The sequence below is a fragment of the Callorhinus ursinus genome, unplaced genomic scaffold (genome assembly GCF_003265705.2).
Source record: "Callorhinus ursinus isolate GAN/ISIS: 27379988/994484 unplaced genomic scaffold, GSC_fseal_2.0 scaffold39, whole genome shotgun sequence".
In the NCBI taxonomy this organism is placed as follows: domain Eukaryota; kingdom Metazoa; phylum Chordata; class Mammalia; order Carnivora; family Otariidae; genus Callorhinus; species Callorhinus ursinus.
The window spans coordinates 5279395-5298298 of record NW_027397101.1 but is presented as its reverse complement, the minus strand read 5'-3'; the positions used below and the strand labels follow the sequence as shown (position 1 = coordinate 5298298).

Here is an 18904-nt window from a genome sequence, read left to right as displayed (position 1 = left end):
GAAAATGGGGACTTCCTCCCCAGGGGGGCCCACAATGCCCCTTACCATGAGCAAGCCTGTCGCTGAACTCAACAGAGGTAAGAATATTCCAAGAATGCCAAGGACGAATGGAAAGGACCAGCAGTGTTTTCTCATGATTCATTCCCCTCATTCCAAACCTACTTTCTCTCTCATTCTCTTATCTCTATTTAAAATAAACTTCACAGAGAAAAAGTAGGGATCAGGTGAGTTAAAGTGGCAACCCGTATAATCTGATACAGCTAGCTGGCTAATAGAACGTTTGACATGAAAATTATCCTACATAAAAAAATAATTTCTTTCCCATAAAAAATTCAAGCCTGTTCATAATTTAGAGGGCATGTGGAGTCTCAAGCCTTAGCAATTAGGGAGCAAAGTCAGTCCACTGGGTTTTGTCCAATGACCCTTTTAACTACTTGAAAATGATGTCTGATTATCAAATAATGTGATGGCTTATCTATAAAAACTTTTCTAAAAAATATTGATTCTTGATTTACATAAGCAAGGACATTCTGAGAAGCCTTTTTAAATCATGCATAATACATTACTCACAGTTGAGACAAACACTGGGCCCATTTCTTCAGGGTCTAAGTGGGTTTCTATTAGTAAGTCCATGCCTGGGGAAACTCACTATTCGGAGCCAGCTCTACATAAGAATAATAGTTATTGTAAACTCAGACCTCTATAGCTGCTGGGGGGGGGCGCGGTGGCGGGCAGGGATATCTCAACACTTGTTTTTGACAACTTCCTGGAATTCTATAGTACTCAGATACCAGCAAGCGCTGTATTTCTGCCTGGCCAGAACTTTTGCCAATTGAAATGACTGATGACTTATAATTAAGACCTCAACCCAAATCAATAAAACTACTACTGAGGACTTCAACTAAAACTTTCTTGGAGGAGCCTAGTGGAAACTTCCAAAAGAACCCCAGGCAGTATTTGCCTGGGACAGAGTGGCCTCACGGAGCAGATTCCGGGGGTCAGCTTAGCAGAGAGGTGCACCTCTAGGTGTAGCTGAGACCTGCCAGAGAAGTAACTGGGCTGCCTCCCTGGTCTTCACGCTGGGGACACTCCAGCTGGCCAGGAGACGCGGGGGGCTGATGTTCCAAACATGGTCATCCTTCTCTGGCTACATTTCTGATCTATCCTATTGCTTGTCAGGGCTCCTTCCGTTCTCTTAATACACCGCAGATGATGAATGACTTTAACCCCTGACGACAGTACTGGAGAAGTCCATCACCAGTAACACTGAGCAACAATCCAGGGGCAGCTCTTTGTTAAATGCTTTACAGTAATTGTTTTACAGATGAGGAAACTGAGGCTTCCACAGACTAGTTTGTCCAAGGTAAAAAACTAGTAAGGGATAAAGATAGGATTTCCATCTACCTGTCTATAATTTCCAGGTTGTGAAGGACAACAGCGGAGGGGGGAAATGTACAGCATGATTTCAGTTCAATTCTAGGAGCACAGATGACCCACAGGCATCAGCTGTGGCCATCTCCACAGTTCAGTGGAGAAAGAAGTTAATGGAAACCACACACGTTCTGGGAAAAAGAAGAAAAAGTGTCCATCCGCGACAGATTAACATTTTTCTTGCTAAGAAAACTAGAGTAAAAAAACTGCTTAGGAAATAAATGCTCTTGACACATGAACTCTTTCTACTGAGCTATTGTTACAATGACTACTTTATTTTACTTTTCAATTCTTTTTTTTTTAAAGATTTATTTATTTATTGGGGGGAGGAATGAGTGGGAGGGGCAGAGGGAGAGGAAGAATCCCAAACAGACTTCCCGCTGAATGTGGAGCCCAACGTGGGGCTCGATATCATGACCCTGAGATCATGACCGGAGCCAAAACCAAGAGTCAGACGTTTAACTGACTGAGCCACCCAGGTGCCCCAATTTTCAATTATTTCTGATAGTAAGATTTACTATATTGAACGGTCTTTAAAAAATGAGGAAGTGTTTCCAGATACACTGGTTAACAGTTTTCACAGGAAAAAGTCCCACCAAGAATAGCATAGAGATAACTTCTTTATTCTTAACCCTCACGTAAATGATGTGCCTTGCCCTCCCGATTATTAAAAGTTCATTTTGAAGACAGGTAATTAGAATACCAAAGTTTATATGTATGTATAACACATCCCCATCTCTTCTCTGTAACACTGCAAGATTACAAAATAGGTTTGACACAAACAATTAAAAACTGAGAAATTGTACTTCTAAAACAAATAATGCAATATATGTTAAGGAAAAAAAAAAAGAAGACAGCAGAAGGGGAAGAATGAAGGGGGGGAAATCGGAGGGGGAAAAGAACCATAAGAGACAATGGACTCTGAAAAACAAACTGAGGGTTCTAGAGAGGAGGGGGTGGGAGGATGGGTTAGCCTGGTGATGGGTATTAAAGAGGGCACATTCTGCGTGGAGCACTGGGTGTTATGCACAAACAATGAATCATGGAACACTACATCAAAAACTAATGATGTTATGTATGGTGATTAACAATAAAAAATTTTAAAAAAACTGAGAAATTATGAATGTGTTCAAAATCGACAACAATCACAGGATTATTCACTCTCCTCTCCTCCTGTTTTAAGAATCTGAACACAAGAGGAGTCCTGCAGCAAAAAGTCAGATTTCCTCTCTTCTGTTATCCCGAACTCCAACAGGATTACCGCAGTTTTCAAAAAAGTGACTACGAAGTTCAGCAAAACCAAACAAAAACCGTATCTTTCGCCTCCTGTTCCAGAGCCCGGTTTGCTCCACCTTCACTTTTTCCACTGAACCTCTCCCTACGATGGCTCATGATGACGATGACTTTGCATTATGCACAGGGCAGTTCTCTGGGAGCGTGAGTCAGAGGCAAACAGCGCCAGCTCTGGAAATAGCGCCTGCAGCTTTCCTCTGAGCTGGGAGACAGTGGTCACGACAGCAGGTCTCGCCCCTCACCTCCCCTGCTTGCAGGTCAAAGGCTGATGGGACAGGTAAATGTGTGTGCGTACATTTGCACGCACACCACCCAAGTTATACGTGCATGCTGGTACGACAGGAATCCTTTGTTGGAAGGCCATTCAGCATCATTTAGATTTGTCTTAACGATAATCTGGTGCTCTAAGGTTGGGTAATGCTACTGGTGACCAAGTCAGTGACTTAATCTCTAATGAAGACTCAAAGTTTGTCACAGCAGCAAAACAGGAGTATCATCCTGTGCCTGCTCTTCAGCCCCTTTCATTCTGTCAGGGCAGGGGGGCGCCTTCTGCAAGTCTGAAGGAGCTCAGTACCTACGTTCCCTTTTCAACTGCTCATTTGGGGGCACGATCCTTTTATATCTACCAGTCTGCTGCAGATAAAATACAAGCAGAAACCAGAATATTCCTACTCACTTTGCCCTGCCAACAGTACAGCGAGTTCTGAGAACTAAACCTTTCATAATCCAAGTTCAGCATTAGGTTTATCAATACTGCTTTTGAGGGTGGAGGTGGTTTGATTTGGCCTGTAAGCTATGAGCCAAGTGAGAGAGACTGAAGAAAAATGTAACTCTAAATTTGCAATACAGCAAGGTAGGAATATGTGTAAACATGGAAAGCAGCCTTACATTTTAGAATAAATAACATCACCATAAAAGAGACCTGCACAGACTAAAGAAAAGGCATTTGTGGGTGTACCCCTGCTGAAATACAAAGTAAAATGACTAGTTATCTGGTCACACTCATATTTGATTGAAAAACTACCACAACATTTTCATGTTGCAGTTGCTCGGACTATGGTAAGAATCACAAAAATTCAAATAATCTGTGCCTTGTAAAAGTCACTAATTTAACATGAAAAGCAAAATTTCAGACCAATCCCTGCAGACACCCAGCTGCCTCACCATGAAGTCTTTCTCCGTGCTCGGAAATGACTGAGCCCTCAAAATCTGACGCAGTCCCTGCCTCACCAAGCCTCCGTCCACTAGGAAAAGGCCCTCACTCTGCACGTGTTTCTACATGACAAAAGATGACCTTGTAGGGACATCCCAAGCCTCTCAGACCTTCTTTCTGGGCCTCCCTCAGGTGTCCATGCCCTACAACATAACAAAGACCAGTGTGACCCATTTCTCCTCACCTGGAACCCACAGCTACTCTGCCTCCACACCCTGCTTTGGAAAACTGCCCAGCTGAAAAGAGCCAAAAAAAAGGGTGGGGGGGGGACCTGGGCTCTGGTCCCAGGGCAGCAATCCAGCCTGGGACCTGAAGCTTTTCGGGGCGTCCATGTTCTCACATGTTAGTAAAAGACTGGCCTTCAAGAAGCTATAAGGTCTTCCCTGAGTCTAACAGCTTGGTCCCATACAACCTCCCAAATAAAGTGCTAAAGTGAAACCTGAGTTGTCAACTTTCCATGTGACATTTCCCCCCCTCATTTCCTCTCTTGCGGTCCGGCACACTCAAGTGTTTAGGACCTCAAGCGGCTTTAACATTACAGCCACTAGCACACTCCTTCCAGGTGCTTGACTTAGAACTTTAGCAGTTATTTTAGACAGCTCCTTGGTGGTGGTGGTTATATGTTCTGCAGTTCTCAGCCTTTTAGCTCCTCCCCACGTTCTGTGTGACAGCATAAGACCAAAAGGAGATTTTCAGAGATCTAAAAGCCATGTTCCCTTTATTATTTATTTATTTTTGAGAGGGAGGGAGAGAGCAAGCACGGGGAGGTAGGCGGGGGTGGGGGGTGGAATCCTAAGCAGGCTCCACGCTCAGTGCAGAGCCCGACACGGGGCTCAATCTCACAACCCTGAGATCACGACCTGAGCCTAAATCAAGAGTTGGGACACTTAACTGACTGAGCCACCCAGGCCCCTCTCCAGGTTCCCTTTAACATTTAGAAACTCAACATGACCAATTATCACTTCAGAGAAAATAGTTATTTCACAGACAAACTACCTGTACTAGAATTCATTTTGTCCTGAAATAAATGAAACACTGCAACCCTGTCTAGTGAAAGCTAACAGAGGTAACTGGAAGCTTCCCTTCAACCAGGCATACCCTGCAAAGTGACCATGGAGGGCGAGATGTGCCCCATATTAAGTGCCTTTCATTAGCTGGGCATTTGTATAAGCTCAGCCAGCCTTCAAAGGAACTTCGCATCAAAATAGTTTGGCCTCAAGATGCAAAAGCAATGACATACTGAGAGCAAGAAATGATTATAAATTGATCTAAAACGGAGCTTTTGCTAGACTACAGATCTTACAGTCACAAGAGCACTCTGAGAGCTTCCGGTCTGGAAAAAATGGAGAGGGCCGATGAAATGCTACAGTAGCTCCGAGAAACAGGGTGAGTCTTCTAGAGTAAAGCCAGAAGACGGGGTGCAACAGAGAAACTTGTGAAAGTACTACTGCTACATTTGCTGCCCACCAAAGAACAGTAAGAAACCACGGCTGAATTTTTTTTTTCTTACTTAGTAAATAAATTTAAGAACACTTTCCTGTCTCAGGATCGCTGAGAAGAAAAACCCAAATGACAGGTGTTACTATCCACGTCAGAAGGTAGTCAGACTTTCACAGGCATTGGACGAAGTGCTGTAAAACTATTAGCTATTTAGTCCGTGCCAGCTGTCTCAGTAAGTCACCTCACCTACTCCCCCAGTGCTCCGGTGAGGTGAGGGGCTACCCCCTTTGACAGGATGACACGTGCTGGCATAGCCCCCAAGACCTGTGTACCTCTGCTGAGGAGCACCTCTCCAAGACACTAGCACATCTCCGCAGAAAACAACGGGATTTCATCAGACCAAATTCCAGAGAGGATAAGAATGGCTCATTTAACAAAGATCAAAAGAAAGCCACACCCGACAAGGCTATGAGGACAAAGAGGAGCCTTTGTCACAGGGAGCCAGGAGCTGGAACAAAAAACAGGCTGCTCTGTCTCCAACGGATGCAGGAGGACTCTAGGCTCAGTGACTCATTTGGGAATCTTGGGTGAGACATTTAGATTTTCCAGTGACTACTCCACCGCCTTCTGATCTATAAAATGGAGGACGAAAGTACATTCGGCTATACAGATACTTTCAGATCCTCACAAGAAATAAAAGCATTAAGTGAAGAAAGCACGGTTCAACTCCCATGAAAATGGCTAAAATAAAGAAGTCTGGCAATTCTAAGTGCCGATGAGGAGACACAGGAACTGGGAACCGTAAGCACCACTGGTAGAACATGCTGCAGCCACTCTGGAAAACAGCTGAGCAGTTTCTTGGAAAGTTAAACACTCCTCTACCCTATGGCCAAGCCATGCCAGGCCTGGGTATCTACCCAAAATAGGTCCACATGTAGGCAGTTAAACACTATTCATAGTAAGCCAAACCTGCAAAAACTCCAAACATCTGTCAACCAGTAAACGAATAAACAAAACGTGGCACATCCACACAATGGAATACCACCTTGTTATAAAAAGGAGCAAACACCAAAATGTGCAATACTGCTCAACCTCAAAACGGGGTGATAAATGAAAGAAGCCAAGTTTAAAAGACTGAAGTGTGTATGATTCCATTTATAGGAAATTTCCAGAGAAGGCAAAACGCTAAAGACAGAAAGCACATCAGTAGTTGCCTGGGGCTAGGGGGTGAGGATGGGGACTGAGCGCAAATGGACACAAGGGAACTTCCTGGTGAGGGAAATGTTCCAAAACTGGACTGTGGCGACGGCTGCACAAACTGTGTGTCTTAAAACTCAAGAAACTGGCTACCGGTGCATTTTATGGCATATAAAAGATATGGGATATAAAACTCAGTAAAGCTGCTGCAAGAGAGAATCAGAACCACTATCTTCCGCTGTCTGTGGGAGCGCTCAGCAACCTTTACCATCACTGTTAGCAATCACTGTTAAAGCTGTGCCTTCAACACTGAAAAGTAAAGCTCCTGTAGCTGTTAGGGAGAAAAACTCAGAAACCAAACTGTGCATGAACACAACCCAGAGCTATTTCTCTTCCAGATTCTTCCCACTGTTCTCCTTGACTTCTCCTGCTCCTCACGGAGATCATGAATTTTTCTTGGACACCAAATGAAAACTGCCACAGAAAATTAACTCTATGGTTTTCAGTTATAAATGAGACCACATAAAATGACAACTGTTGCCTTTTCTATGAAAAGATCTTTCCCCACTTTACATAGTCTCCCCACTTTACATAGTTTCCTTGATATTAATTACTGCAAATCAGTTTGTTTTCTTGCTTCATATATATGAAGTGTGAACCTTCACATACCTATGATTTAGAATTTAACACCCTGAAAAACAAACATTTCTTGATTTATAGAGATGTAAAATGTTAAAGGATTTGGATACGCACTTAATGGCATTTTGTGGCCCACTTGATAAGTCTATTTGTGCTCATCATCAGAAAAAAGGGCATACAATTATTTAATAACTTTTTTTTAAAGGAGGTCATGCTAAATCTGTGGTGCTGAAAACAAGTGGGATGCTTTTTGATGACAGAATACAACATTCAAAAATCACAAGAGGAAACTGAAGGGCTCCAGAACTTGCAGTCACCACCTTTAATTCTAAAACATTCTCATTTCTCATTTTGCCTCAACCAAATGTTTATGGAAGGGAAAAACCCCAAAACTTAACAATGCAAACAAAAGGGAAAAAAAGAGTGAAAGAGATTGAAAACTTTATACATCCTCAAGTCCAGATGTAGCCTGAACTCAGTGCAGGCCTCCAACTGCACATGAGCCAAAGGGAAATACTAATTTCCCAGTTTCAGTATGTTCTCATGAAGACAATCAGAATTTTGAGAACTGAACTGATGGTATCCTCAATTCTACAAAAGCACAAAAATTGAATAAACTGGAATATTTGCATCCTGGACTCATCCTGGAAAAGCCTTATGGAGAATGCAAAAAGCCCAGAGAGAGAGGACCCCCTTTCCTTAGATATCCAAACTGCTCTGTAGACATACTTGTACCACTGATAGAGGATGGATTCAATTCTGTTTCCTACTTTATACAATTTTTTACATTCAACTGTAAACTCGTTCGGGACTGTTTTCCATTCATTTCTGTACTCTGTACTCCTTATTCAGGGCTTTGTATGTTGTGGATATGTGGTGAAGTTAGTAAATAAAATGTTCAAATAAATATAGAATTTAATAAGGAATGTGTTAACACGGAATTACAGGCAGTATTATATTTCTAGCATTGGGTTTTCAAATCACCCTGATTTGTAAGTGTCAGCAGAATTTCTATGATAGGTTCCAGCCTTACTTGCAAAACATGGATGAATTTATTTTTAAAAATCACATATTCAAGTAAAGACACTAACATTATTTACATGTATGTCGATCAAAACCCTATCTGTGCTTACAAATCAGGTAAAAGCATTAAAATGGATTCAGTTAATTCAGTTACCCAATTTCCCACCATAACTTCCAGGCTGCATGTGTAAAGGGTTGCTTTATCCAAACAAGGCCCAGGCGTGGAAACTCGAGTCCAGGGTAGCCTCAGGTAAAATGCATCATATACTCATGTCCTTAGTTTATGCCACACTGGTTTGAATTTACTTATCCACATGCTGCTTTGTAAATGATCTTTGATGTGTGTGTTTTATCTCCTATGGCCAGAAATGACATCTCCTGTTTCTCTGGTATTTTCCAGCAGCTTCTTACACAGGTCTTATGTACAACAAATCCAAGAAAACATGCTGGCTGATTAGAACTGACTTGGGTTTTCGGCTTTCATTATCTGAAAAAGAGTCCTTTAATTTTTTTCCCCTATGTATTGTACTGTGCACAAACCACGATCATGTAAACCCAGTTCTGTGTGGGAAACTAACCTATTTCAGGCAAGAGTGTATGAAGAATAAAACAGAGGAGTTTTCTCCATGAGAGGCTTTCAGAAAGCACCATTGGTTTTAGGCCAGTAGTTCTCATGCATGGGCACAGAGAGCCTGTTGACCACATGCAATCGGCGAGCATTTATATACTGCTAAGATGGAGACAAAAGACTTCAGAGGATCCACTTTAGATTTCTCACAAATATAAAGCCAACTCCATTCCGACTGCCATAAAATGAAGTACTCTAAATTTTAAAGTTCCTAACAACACGGGACTTTGAAGAGTAACAAGAAAGTAAAATGAATTTAAAGTACTTTATATACAGTATCCTAGCTGGTCTTCAAATCCACTCTCTTGAGCAGCAAAAAAGGTTACCATTATTCTCATTTTACAAATGAGGAAAATAAAGGTCAAAAGCCATTTGACAACTGGGAAATGTAACCCACAATGAGACATATTCAAGTAACATTTTTGGAATTTAAAGAAAAAAAAAAAATCTGGGAGAAAAGACCAGGTCACTCTGAGGGAAAGAAATGAGACCAGCGCCAAGACAATGGAGTAACATACTCAAGATACTCAAAGAAAACGTGAATCAAGAATTTTATATCTAGTTGGACTGACCTTCACGTGGAAAGAGCACAAACTTACAAATATGCAAGAACTCAAAAAATATAGTTGTCCCACGCTCTTCCAGAGAAAGCCACTCTAGAACTAGCTTCAAAAAACCAAAATCCCCGAAGATCAGTTGTATGAGGGCAGCTGATGAACATTATAGATTTACTTGCAGAATTAAAGTTATGTGATTTTATAAAGCATATGGTATTAAGTATATAAGGTCTACATGCTCTGACATCATAAATCTAATACAACTATCAAAAAAAGGGAGGAAATGGGAAGACTATATAAACGATAGCATCAGCCTGTTGACCATGTTAAAAGTATTTATCTGGAAGCAAAAAGACAATACTTCATATCACATGATAGAAAATAAAGAGAGGAGGGACAAGAAAAGGTTAATATCTAATTTCACTACTGCTCACAGTAGGAAATCAATAGACAAGAGGGGGAAAAAAAGTGAAGAGAGACCAAAATGTATTACTATGTCAAAGTAACCATTAGAACAAAAATCCAAGCCTTCTAAATAACAAAAAAGGACAAAAGAAAAAAATATATCATAAAACTGTATGAAAGAATCAAGGCTAAACATACTCATTAATTTTATAATTAATATACACTGGCTTCACTGGCCTATTAAATGAAAGGATTTTCAGATGAAAGCAAAAGTCAAGTGACAAACTCAAGGAGCACACAATTTGGTGGCAGAGTTGGGACCAGGCCTGGCTCTGAGCTCTCTGTAGAGAATGGATGAACAAGATGACCCACAACAACCAGGAAAGCTCTACCATATGTGCTCCAATGAAAACTGCTGTCATTAAAGAACAAAATAATTAAATAAAAACTGGGACGTTAAAATTTCTTAAAAACCTAACAGCCAGGTATGACTTAATAAGGTCTAAGCGCCATGAGCCGGATTCATTCATCTAATTCATTCGACAGATATTTTTCGAGGCTGCGTGTGATCAGGCCCTCCTAAGTGCTGGAGATAGGAGGCGTGAGTGTCATCTTTGCTGTGTGCAGACACCCAGAAATACAAATGTAGTACAGGTTGGCTGTACTTAAAGGTATAGTGTCTGCCTCCTAAAAGAGAAGATGAATGGAAACCATAACAGGCCCTAAACTACGCTGACACCGGTAGGTGCTACTACAATAACGCATCTTATCAGTGCCAGATGATACCAGGCACAAAGCAGCGGTCATTAAAATGCCTCAGACGCGAATAACTGCCAAGTAAAGCATTCTATCACAGGAACGTAACGAATGCTTCCTATAAAAGTAACTAAAAAGTCATGAAATTGTTCTCTGCCCGCCTCCCCTTTCCAGCCAAAACTCATGGTTTATATTAAAATGGCTTTCATCTTTCATGGCACAGAAAAGCTGATGCCTGCTGGCATCGAATCTGCTAAAATCAACAACAGTGTAATTATCTGCACACTTTCAAGTGTTTTCAAAATACTCGCTGGTTGGGATTTTCCTCATTTAGAAATGTATGCTTTATGCTGGTGGTCTAAGGCTGTCAAAGGCTTGGGTTAAAAAAAATTTCTTTAAGTCTTGCCCGAAGCATTCTTTTCTGCAGCAATTATTTGATTTGTTTGGACCTCACCCACTTTCAGAGCGTCCGCCCCAGTCTACGACACCCTCCCAGCATACTGCTGGTCTGTGGTACTACTTTAACGGTGCATTTACATGAGCGGATACATGCAAAGCACTCAGAACACTGCTTGACACATGACAAGTGTCAGCTATTATTATATTAATAGTTCCATTCACAGATTCTTTTGAAAACACGTGAATAAGTGCGTGAGGGTAAGCGGATGACTATACTTTAATTTTCTCTGTTGTGCTAGTCGAAAATGGAAGGGGTATTCTCAGAATATTTTTTATCAACTGCGGATTCTTAAAAAAATAAATCTACGGAACAGATGAAAATTTAATGGTATAAAATCATACAGATCAGACTTCCTTCCTGAGGCTACCAAAAATACATTTTATCAGCAATTCTTCCTTGGTCCAGCTTTAAAAAAAAAAAAAAAAGTGGGGGGGGGGGCAGAAAAAGCCAAGATCTTGTGAAACCAGATCTAACTTGAGACCTGGGTACAGAGAATTTAATAAATTATGTATTTGCTAGAGATTTACAAGGAAAAAAGGGTGACCCACAAATAAGACCCAGTTCTAAATATTGCAGCAATAAAATAACGAATTGCATATTAACAGCGCTGTAATTACTCTTTTTGTTTGGTTTCTTTGTAATTACTTTTAATAAATTACGCTGCCTCTCCCCATCACTCAAGTAAGTTGTCATCCAAAGGCACAATCAGTACAACACAGGACACAAAGCCACTCACAGATAGGGAGGGCGGCTGGTGCCTCAAGAGCAGTGACTCATTAGAACCCATAAAGCTTTTCTATGGAGATCAAGTATCAATGAAGCTATTGTCAGAGATTACAGCTATATAAATGTAGACTAGTTATGAATTCTCACAGGGCAGGAGCATTTTCGAAAAGAAGCAAGGGCACCAATGCCTGGGAAACCACTCAACACCAATGCCGCCTCAGTTGCGTAAGAGTGGCTGCCTGAAGCCTACCACTTTGCTGAATGTGGCGTAGTTCCTATGAAGTGAAGGGACCCTTGGTTCAGCCCTCTCTAAATTCATCTTGTGCCATTTTGTCAAGCTTTGTATCCTGACGGCTCCAGACTCAAGCCTAACACCGTCACCGTCTGCTGTTACAGGTCCAACTGAGAGCCAGATAATTTTTATTAGTCTTAAATAGTTTTCCAGAAATCATAAACTTAATATAAAACAGACCTCTGTCACAGAAGACAAACAGCAGTAAAGCACTTTGTTAAATAGTTTAAAATTTGTACCTACCTTTAGCATGTTGAATATTTCAATATAAGAATTGTAATAAAAGCATTTTCTTAGAACATATAAAAATTTAAAAAGGAACAATAAATGGGGCAATTCATAAACCAAATTGGGTTTTATTCACAATTTTTTAAATGTGTAAATTATTACTCATACCAAGATTATCACTGCAGTTCAGAATCAAACGAACGGAAAGGGCAAATGAAATAAAAGTGAGAAAAAATGCTCCAGAATCTAAGAAGCATATTATCACAAAGAAAATAGTGCCCGTGTTTGTTTTCTCAAAGACTCAGAAAACAGAATTTATCATTTGGCTTCAACTAAAATGGCCATTAAATACGATATAAAGTTCACATTTCACAACCATCTTTCTAAATCTTTGTATGTTTCGCTCCATAGTTCAAGGAAAACTTCATAAAATTTTTCACAATTTCATGCTATAGAATATTGTTTTTTAGGTTCCGGCAGAAAAGAACAATTAGGTTACCTTAAAGGGTGCTTTTGTTAGAAACCGTTTGTACCTACTGTTGCTTATGACTCACCGTAACACAGGCCGAGACACTCACTCTCGCCAAGACCACTAGCTTGGAAACTATCACACGTAAAGGATGGGTTATTAATAATAATAGCCAACCCTAGTATTCCTGATTTTTCAGTGTTTGAAAGTTTGCCAATGCATAGTTGTGACATCATCATATATACTTGTTGATGACCAGAAATGAGTATCTTAAAATTTATTCTCTGTACATTATCACATATGCATAAAGCAGGATTTCAGGTATCTCTTTTGAATCTGAAAACCGGCATTTTCTTCTTCTAAAGGAATCCTACCTCATTCATATCCCCAATATACTATTTATTGTTCTATACTATAGTATTACTAACCCTTAAAAAAACTATTTAAGAACTCTGTATTTCATGTATATTTATAAAAGTATATTATCCCTTCATCTTTGAAAGTGATGGGTAATTTGCATTTATCTTTGAATCGGTTAGAGATAAAAGCAGAAAAAAAATTATGTTCCTCTTCCAAAACCAACAGCCATTCAGCAACATCTATTAACATTATTTTTAAAAATAGACACCATACAGTTGGCTGCTGCCACCACCACTGTCTCATCACCCCTCAAAGAGCAGGCCGATCCATTCCCCCCGGCTGTTTGTGTGGTTGTTCATGTTCTCCTTGCCTTTCTATTGCACAAGTTACTCAAACTAAAGGAAAGGAATGTGAAATAACTGAAGAAGAAAGACTATCAGAATGGAAGAAGAAAACACCTGAGGACCAGAGGCAAAAGAGAGGTGAGTTTTGTCATTTGAAATGAAGGAAACAGAAACCAGTAGGAAGGAGTTGAGTTGCACCAGTGGAAGGGGGGTGAAGATGTGAAGAGAAAAATAAAATGAAAGTAAATGTCAGAGAAGACAAAAGATGTGTCAGGCAGACCGATGTAACTTCAGGAAGAGGAGAGCTAAAACCTGTAAGACCACACAGCTACCTGGTGGGGCGGGAGGACTTGAACAGTAAGCAGAAGAGCCAGGAAAAGGCCAGGAGAACATTTTAAATCACTTCTCCGGGTGGTACCTCTCACTCACCCCAGTTTACTTTATTTCATTATTCGTTATTTTAACCCATAGCTGAGAATGGGGTAAGTTTTGTTTTGCTTCCCCTTCTGAGTGCACTGAAAAACTCAACCCATAGATCAGGCTGTGCCGACCACTTAGCACCTTCGAGATTTTCTTTAAGGGGGAAAATAAATATCTCCTGTAAGATCACATTCACTACCTATAATTCCTCGCCCGTTCCCACTTCCAGACTCTGGCCTTGCACTGCTGCTGTTTTCCTTCCTCAGGCAGGTCAGACAACTCTGCTTTCCACAAGTCAGTAAATACTGGAGAAAAAAATGTCCCGACCCTCCCACAGTTAAACACAGACTAGTTAACCAAGTTCAGTCATCTGGGCTGAATCCTGCGTGAGCCTGAAAGATATAAACAGAGACTGGGGGGATGGAGGAAGGGCAGCGTGCGGGAGAAGTGGGGCAAACAAAACAAAGTAGGCAAATAAAGGCAATGGGCAGACTTAAAATTATGCCTACCAGAAATGACTAAAACTCATTTTCTTACGTTACAGTAACAGAAAATGAATAAAAGCTGAAAATACCATAGGTTTTATTTCAATGTTGTAAAAAAAAAAAGATAGTGGATGCGTTAAAAAGGAAAAATTAGGTTCATTTGCTTCTACTTATGGCATGGTAGACATTTAAGAACATTTATGAAACTCAACAGCGAGTTAACTACTGAGGTTCCTACTAATAACAGGTCAAATCATAGCAAAAGGTTAACACATGACCTGGGTTTAAATACTCATTACCACACAGAATTCACTCTGTATTTCGGACAGACACTCGGGCAATCGGGGTATGGCACCTTGGCTACCCGCTGCAGGGTGGCTTCTGAGCCTTTCAGAACTTGTTCTAATACCCTTGGTCACTGATTACACTCCCTCTCACCCTGCCCTTGAAAATACCGCATGCTTTGCCTCAGCGAGCTCCAAACCCTTTCCTGGGTGCAACAGAGGCAAAATAGTGGGCAAAGGGCTTGGCTGCCATGCAGAGCCAGGAAGAAAGATTAGACACACTGATAATTAATATTCTCTGATCCAATTCTGAAATGTCCCAACTTCTGGCCCTCTCCACCTCCCCCTCAAAGCTAGTCAGCTTTGAGCTTCAGTCCTTGAAAGGAAGTTCAGCTTGTTGGTCCCAACCTACTTTATTTGTGTCCTCTTTAAAACTGCTGCCCGCATTTTCTAAGAAAAGTCAAACGTGCGCCCTGCTCATAAGCTCTAATACCTCTAAGCCTCTATCGAGAAGAAAGGCTCAGTGAAGAACCCCATTTTCTTGGGAGGTGAAATCCTCAGTTCCCTCCTTCTCATTCTCAGAAGGCAGTGGTCAGATCATGGGTGTCACACATGTGGTTACTTCAAGTTCAGATTTTGGGGGTGATGGTAGCTAGTAATCCACAAAGGTAAGGGCTTCTCTTCATTCATGCCTGACATACTGTGCATTTGGGTCATCATCTTTTGGCTTAAAAAATAATAGCTAGAAAATATTTTTTTGAAATGCTAAACAAGCCATAAAACTTCTTCCTTCTTTGGACATTTTATGATCTCATTCATCACCTCACAGACATTTTTTAAAACACCTGGAGCATGAAAGTTAAACAAACACAACCTACCATAGCATGCCGAGGTATGGTCAGAAAACTCAAGTCTATTCAAAATGAAACCTTTTTCTATTACTGTTTAACTCAAGTGACAGATATGACTGTTTAAAAAGGTAAGGGCTGGAGTACCACTCCTCACTGACTGTCTCCCTACAAATGACCAGGATCCTAGGCCAGTTCTTTTCCCAATTCTCTTAGAAGCTGTCCTTGGTATCCTTACATGCACTCTGAAACTTTGGAATCACCTTCATTATGATGTGCTTTGTGCACATTCTCGGACGCTGCAATGCCCATACTAAGGCAACACATCAGAGAAGTTGGCAGCAATGCTATCAGCAAGAATTTGGCTTCAGAATCAGGAGTGATTCATCATACATTCTAGCAGCAGAAAAACAACACACATCTATTTTAATCCCTTGGTGCTATCAAGAATCAAGAAACAGTACAGTAATTAAGTAAACGCAACAAAAATCCTATCTGCTGTAACACTGGTAAAACATTATTCAGAAACAACATACTACTTACCTTATTTCATAATTATTTATTACAATGACAAATCAAGTTTTAATTTAACACAATTTCAGGGGAAAATAGGTAGTCCAAACTTCTGCAAAGTAACATACTGAAATTCTAAATTTAGAAAAACAAATTTCTCATTTGGCTTTACAGTAAATAAAATGCCTCCTAGTGTTTCAAAAGAAATCCACTTCTTTCATCTCCCTCCATTTTTAAGATTACTCTAATTTAAAGTCTAAAGGCTAAACGAGCGAGCGTGCTACTGTATCTATCACAACCAAACAGAGAAACCTGATATTGTGGGCAATTTCAGAACACCCCCCCCTTTTTAGAGGTACCTTAACAACTGCATAACTACTACTAACGGGTCTAATATAATAATGGAACCCGCTTATGTCCTATTGCTCTATTTAATGAGCATGAAACATATCTCCATCGCGAGCCATTCTCTTACTTCCTGAGAATATATTATGTCCATGATTATCAGAGATTATCAACCAATATTTCTGTACAACCATCCACATCATTTTACGACTTACTGTACATTTAATTAAAACTTAAAAACTACTACTCTATTGTTACGACCAAGTCCTCAGGGGCGTAGGGGGAGATTTCTCAAGAACTCCACCCAGTGCTCTTTCGGGGACCCTACCTTTTCAAACACTTCTTCAGCCTCCCTTCGTTTCCGTTTTCGGGGTCTCCGGTTCACTCGAATCCATTTCTCGACCTGAAGTTCAAAAACCACAGAGCGATTTAAACACGACGACGGGTCGTGAGGGCCATCCCTCTGCGTGAGACAGAAACGACCGACGGCCTGGCGACGCAGCCTTCCAGGGCTTCACCTGGGGAAGCCCCAAGCACCTCCGGGCCCGCCGGGCGGCCTCAGCGCCGGGGACCCAAGAGACGCGCGGGTGTACGGCGTGCTGAAGCCCTGACCTTCGCCCGGGCCGCTCCCTCCGGTCACCGGCCCGGTCGGCCACCCGCGCGCCAGTGCGCGCCGGAGCCCCCGAACGGGGCCATCTTACCCACCGCCGTCGCGCGTCGGCGCGCGGGGAGTCCGCAGCGCCCGACCCACCGCCCGGAGGGAAGGAGGGAGGGGAGGGAGGGGAGCGCGGGGAGCGCGCCTCCCGCACTCACCTCGGCGCTCACTTGCCGCGCGAGCCCGCACTCAGCCCCGGCCTGGCGCTCCCTCTGCAGCGGCTGCGGGGGAAGGGGAAAGAGTCAAGTTTACCCCGGGAGCCGCCCCAGCCTCCCTCCCCGGCGCCCCACCAACTCGGCGCGCTGACCCACTACCTCGCCCGCGGAAGGTGAGGGTGGGAGCGAGGGCCCCGCCGCCCACGCCCAGCGCCCGCCGCCCTCCGCCGGCCCGCCGGAGAGCAGCGGGCGCGCGGGGCCCGCAACACCTAAGGCGCAGCGCGGGCGGCGGGGCGGCGGCGCGGGCGGAGGGCGGGCACTGAGGCGGGGGCGGGGCCAGCCTTAAAGGTATAGGCGGCCGCGCCGTCCTCCCTGCAGGTCGCCCCCGCCACAGCCCCCGCCGGCGCGCCGGCTATTTTATTGTTCTTTTTCCGAACGTTTTTCTTCGTCTCCCCGCGCCCCGCCCGCGTTCCCGCGCCCTCCCACGCGCGGACCGACCTGAGCGCACATGCCTTACCTTTCCAGCCCCCATCCCCTGCGGACCCGTCGGGACCCGCGAAAGGGTTTCTCGGCCGCGGTGCGAGCAGGAGCGCTGCCCGGCCGCAAGCGAAAGGGCTTAGCTTGAGAAGCCCCCCCACCCCTACCCCCGCGGCCAGCCGAACTCGCTCCTCGGGTCAGAAACCTAAGTGTCCAGATGGCCTTCGCGGAGCGGAAAGGAACTTTCCTAGTGGGCTTTTTTCCGGGAATGGATTAGACGCCATTAAGGAGACGTTTTTCAGTGGCCCCTCCGGACTCTGGGGCGGTGGCAGGTGACCTCCCGGGGGAGAAACCCGGAGCGCGTAAAAGGCGAGCCCCGCGCACCGCCCGCGCCTCGACGGAGCCCGTGCGCTCTCAGTAAGCGCGGTCGGCGCCGCACGCGCCCTGCCCGCGGACTCCCACAGCGACTGGGGAGAATTTAAAAGGAGACATTCTGTCTTCATAATTAGGGGGATAGTTTCCACTTGGTTTGTAAAAGCCTGCGATGCTCCAGATTTTTCCGCCGACACCCAAAAGGCTTTCTTCCCATCCGTATCAGAAGTTGGCTGAACCAGAAAGGGGGTGAACGCTTGGGGAGAACAGTTGGGTCGCACTCGTATTTGTTGATCTTGACCATCCCTTTAACTTTATCGCATTTCTTTAAAGAAAATCTGTCTTGCCCTCTCTTTATTGCTACTCCATCCTTCTTTCAAGATCAAAAGCTTTAGATCAAAGCCAAGATCAAACTCACTACTTTAAATAGGAGCAACTTTGCCACGGAGTATTTTACACAAAGAGGAGCTTCTTAATGGAGACATCAGAGTGGAAAACTTTATTTTATCCCTTCATCCCATATTCATAACTGGACTACTTAAAATAACATTGATGATGCACTTATATGTCCTAAAATAAACAACAGGTCTGCTCAAATGGGGGATTAAGTGTTTGTGTTTCCATGAATACCAAAAAAATAAATAACTGTAACTCTAGTTAGATAGGCATATTTGCCATTTTTTATCATTATTAGATAAGTACTATGAAATGCATGCTCATTTGCTAAAGATTTTTCGAAGTGGTATCGAATCTCCTTATATATAACGTACAACTATAATATACAATTTCTCCGCTGCAAAACAAATGTATAAAAATAGTTAATGCCTTGCACATCTCCAGTGCACATACAGAGGCAGGTAAAGGTTACAAATGATGAAATGGATTATGT

At 42.8% G+C, this 18904-nt stretch overlaps 1 protein-coding gene across 9 annotated transcripts in view; it reads right to left on the bottom strand.

The window, feature by feature from the left end:
- AOPEP (aminopeptidase O (putative)) overlaps positions 1–18904 on the bottom strand; it is a 347107-nt gene that overhangs the window by 58863 nt on the left and 269340 nt on the right. For all 9 annotated transcript variants that reach the window (XR_012374760.1, XM_073880702.1, XM_073880706.1 and 6 more), the window contains 2 exons: positions 17170–17232; positions 16685–16759 (listed from right to left, as the gene is read on the bottom strand). Coding sequence is in view for 8 of the 9 variants with exons in the window: in XM_073880702.1 (XP_073736803.1) it covers positions 16685–16759; positions 17170–17232 (138 nt within the window). In the remaining variant the exon portion in view is untranslated. The remainder of the gene's footprint in view (positions 1–16684; positions 16760–17169; positions 17233–18904) is intronic.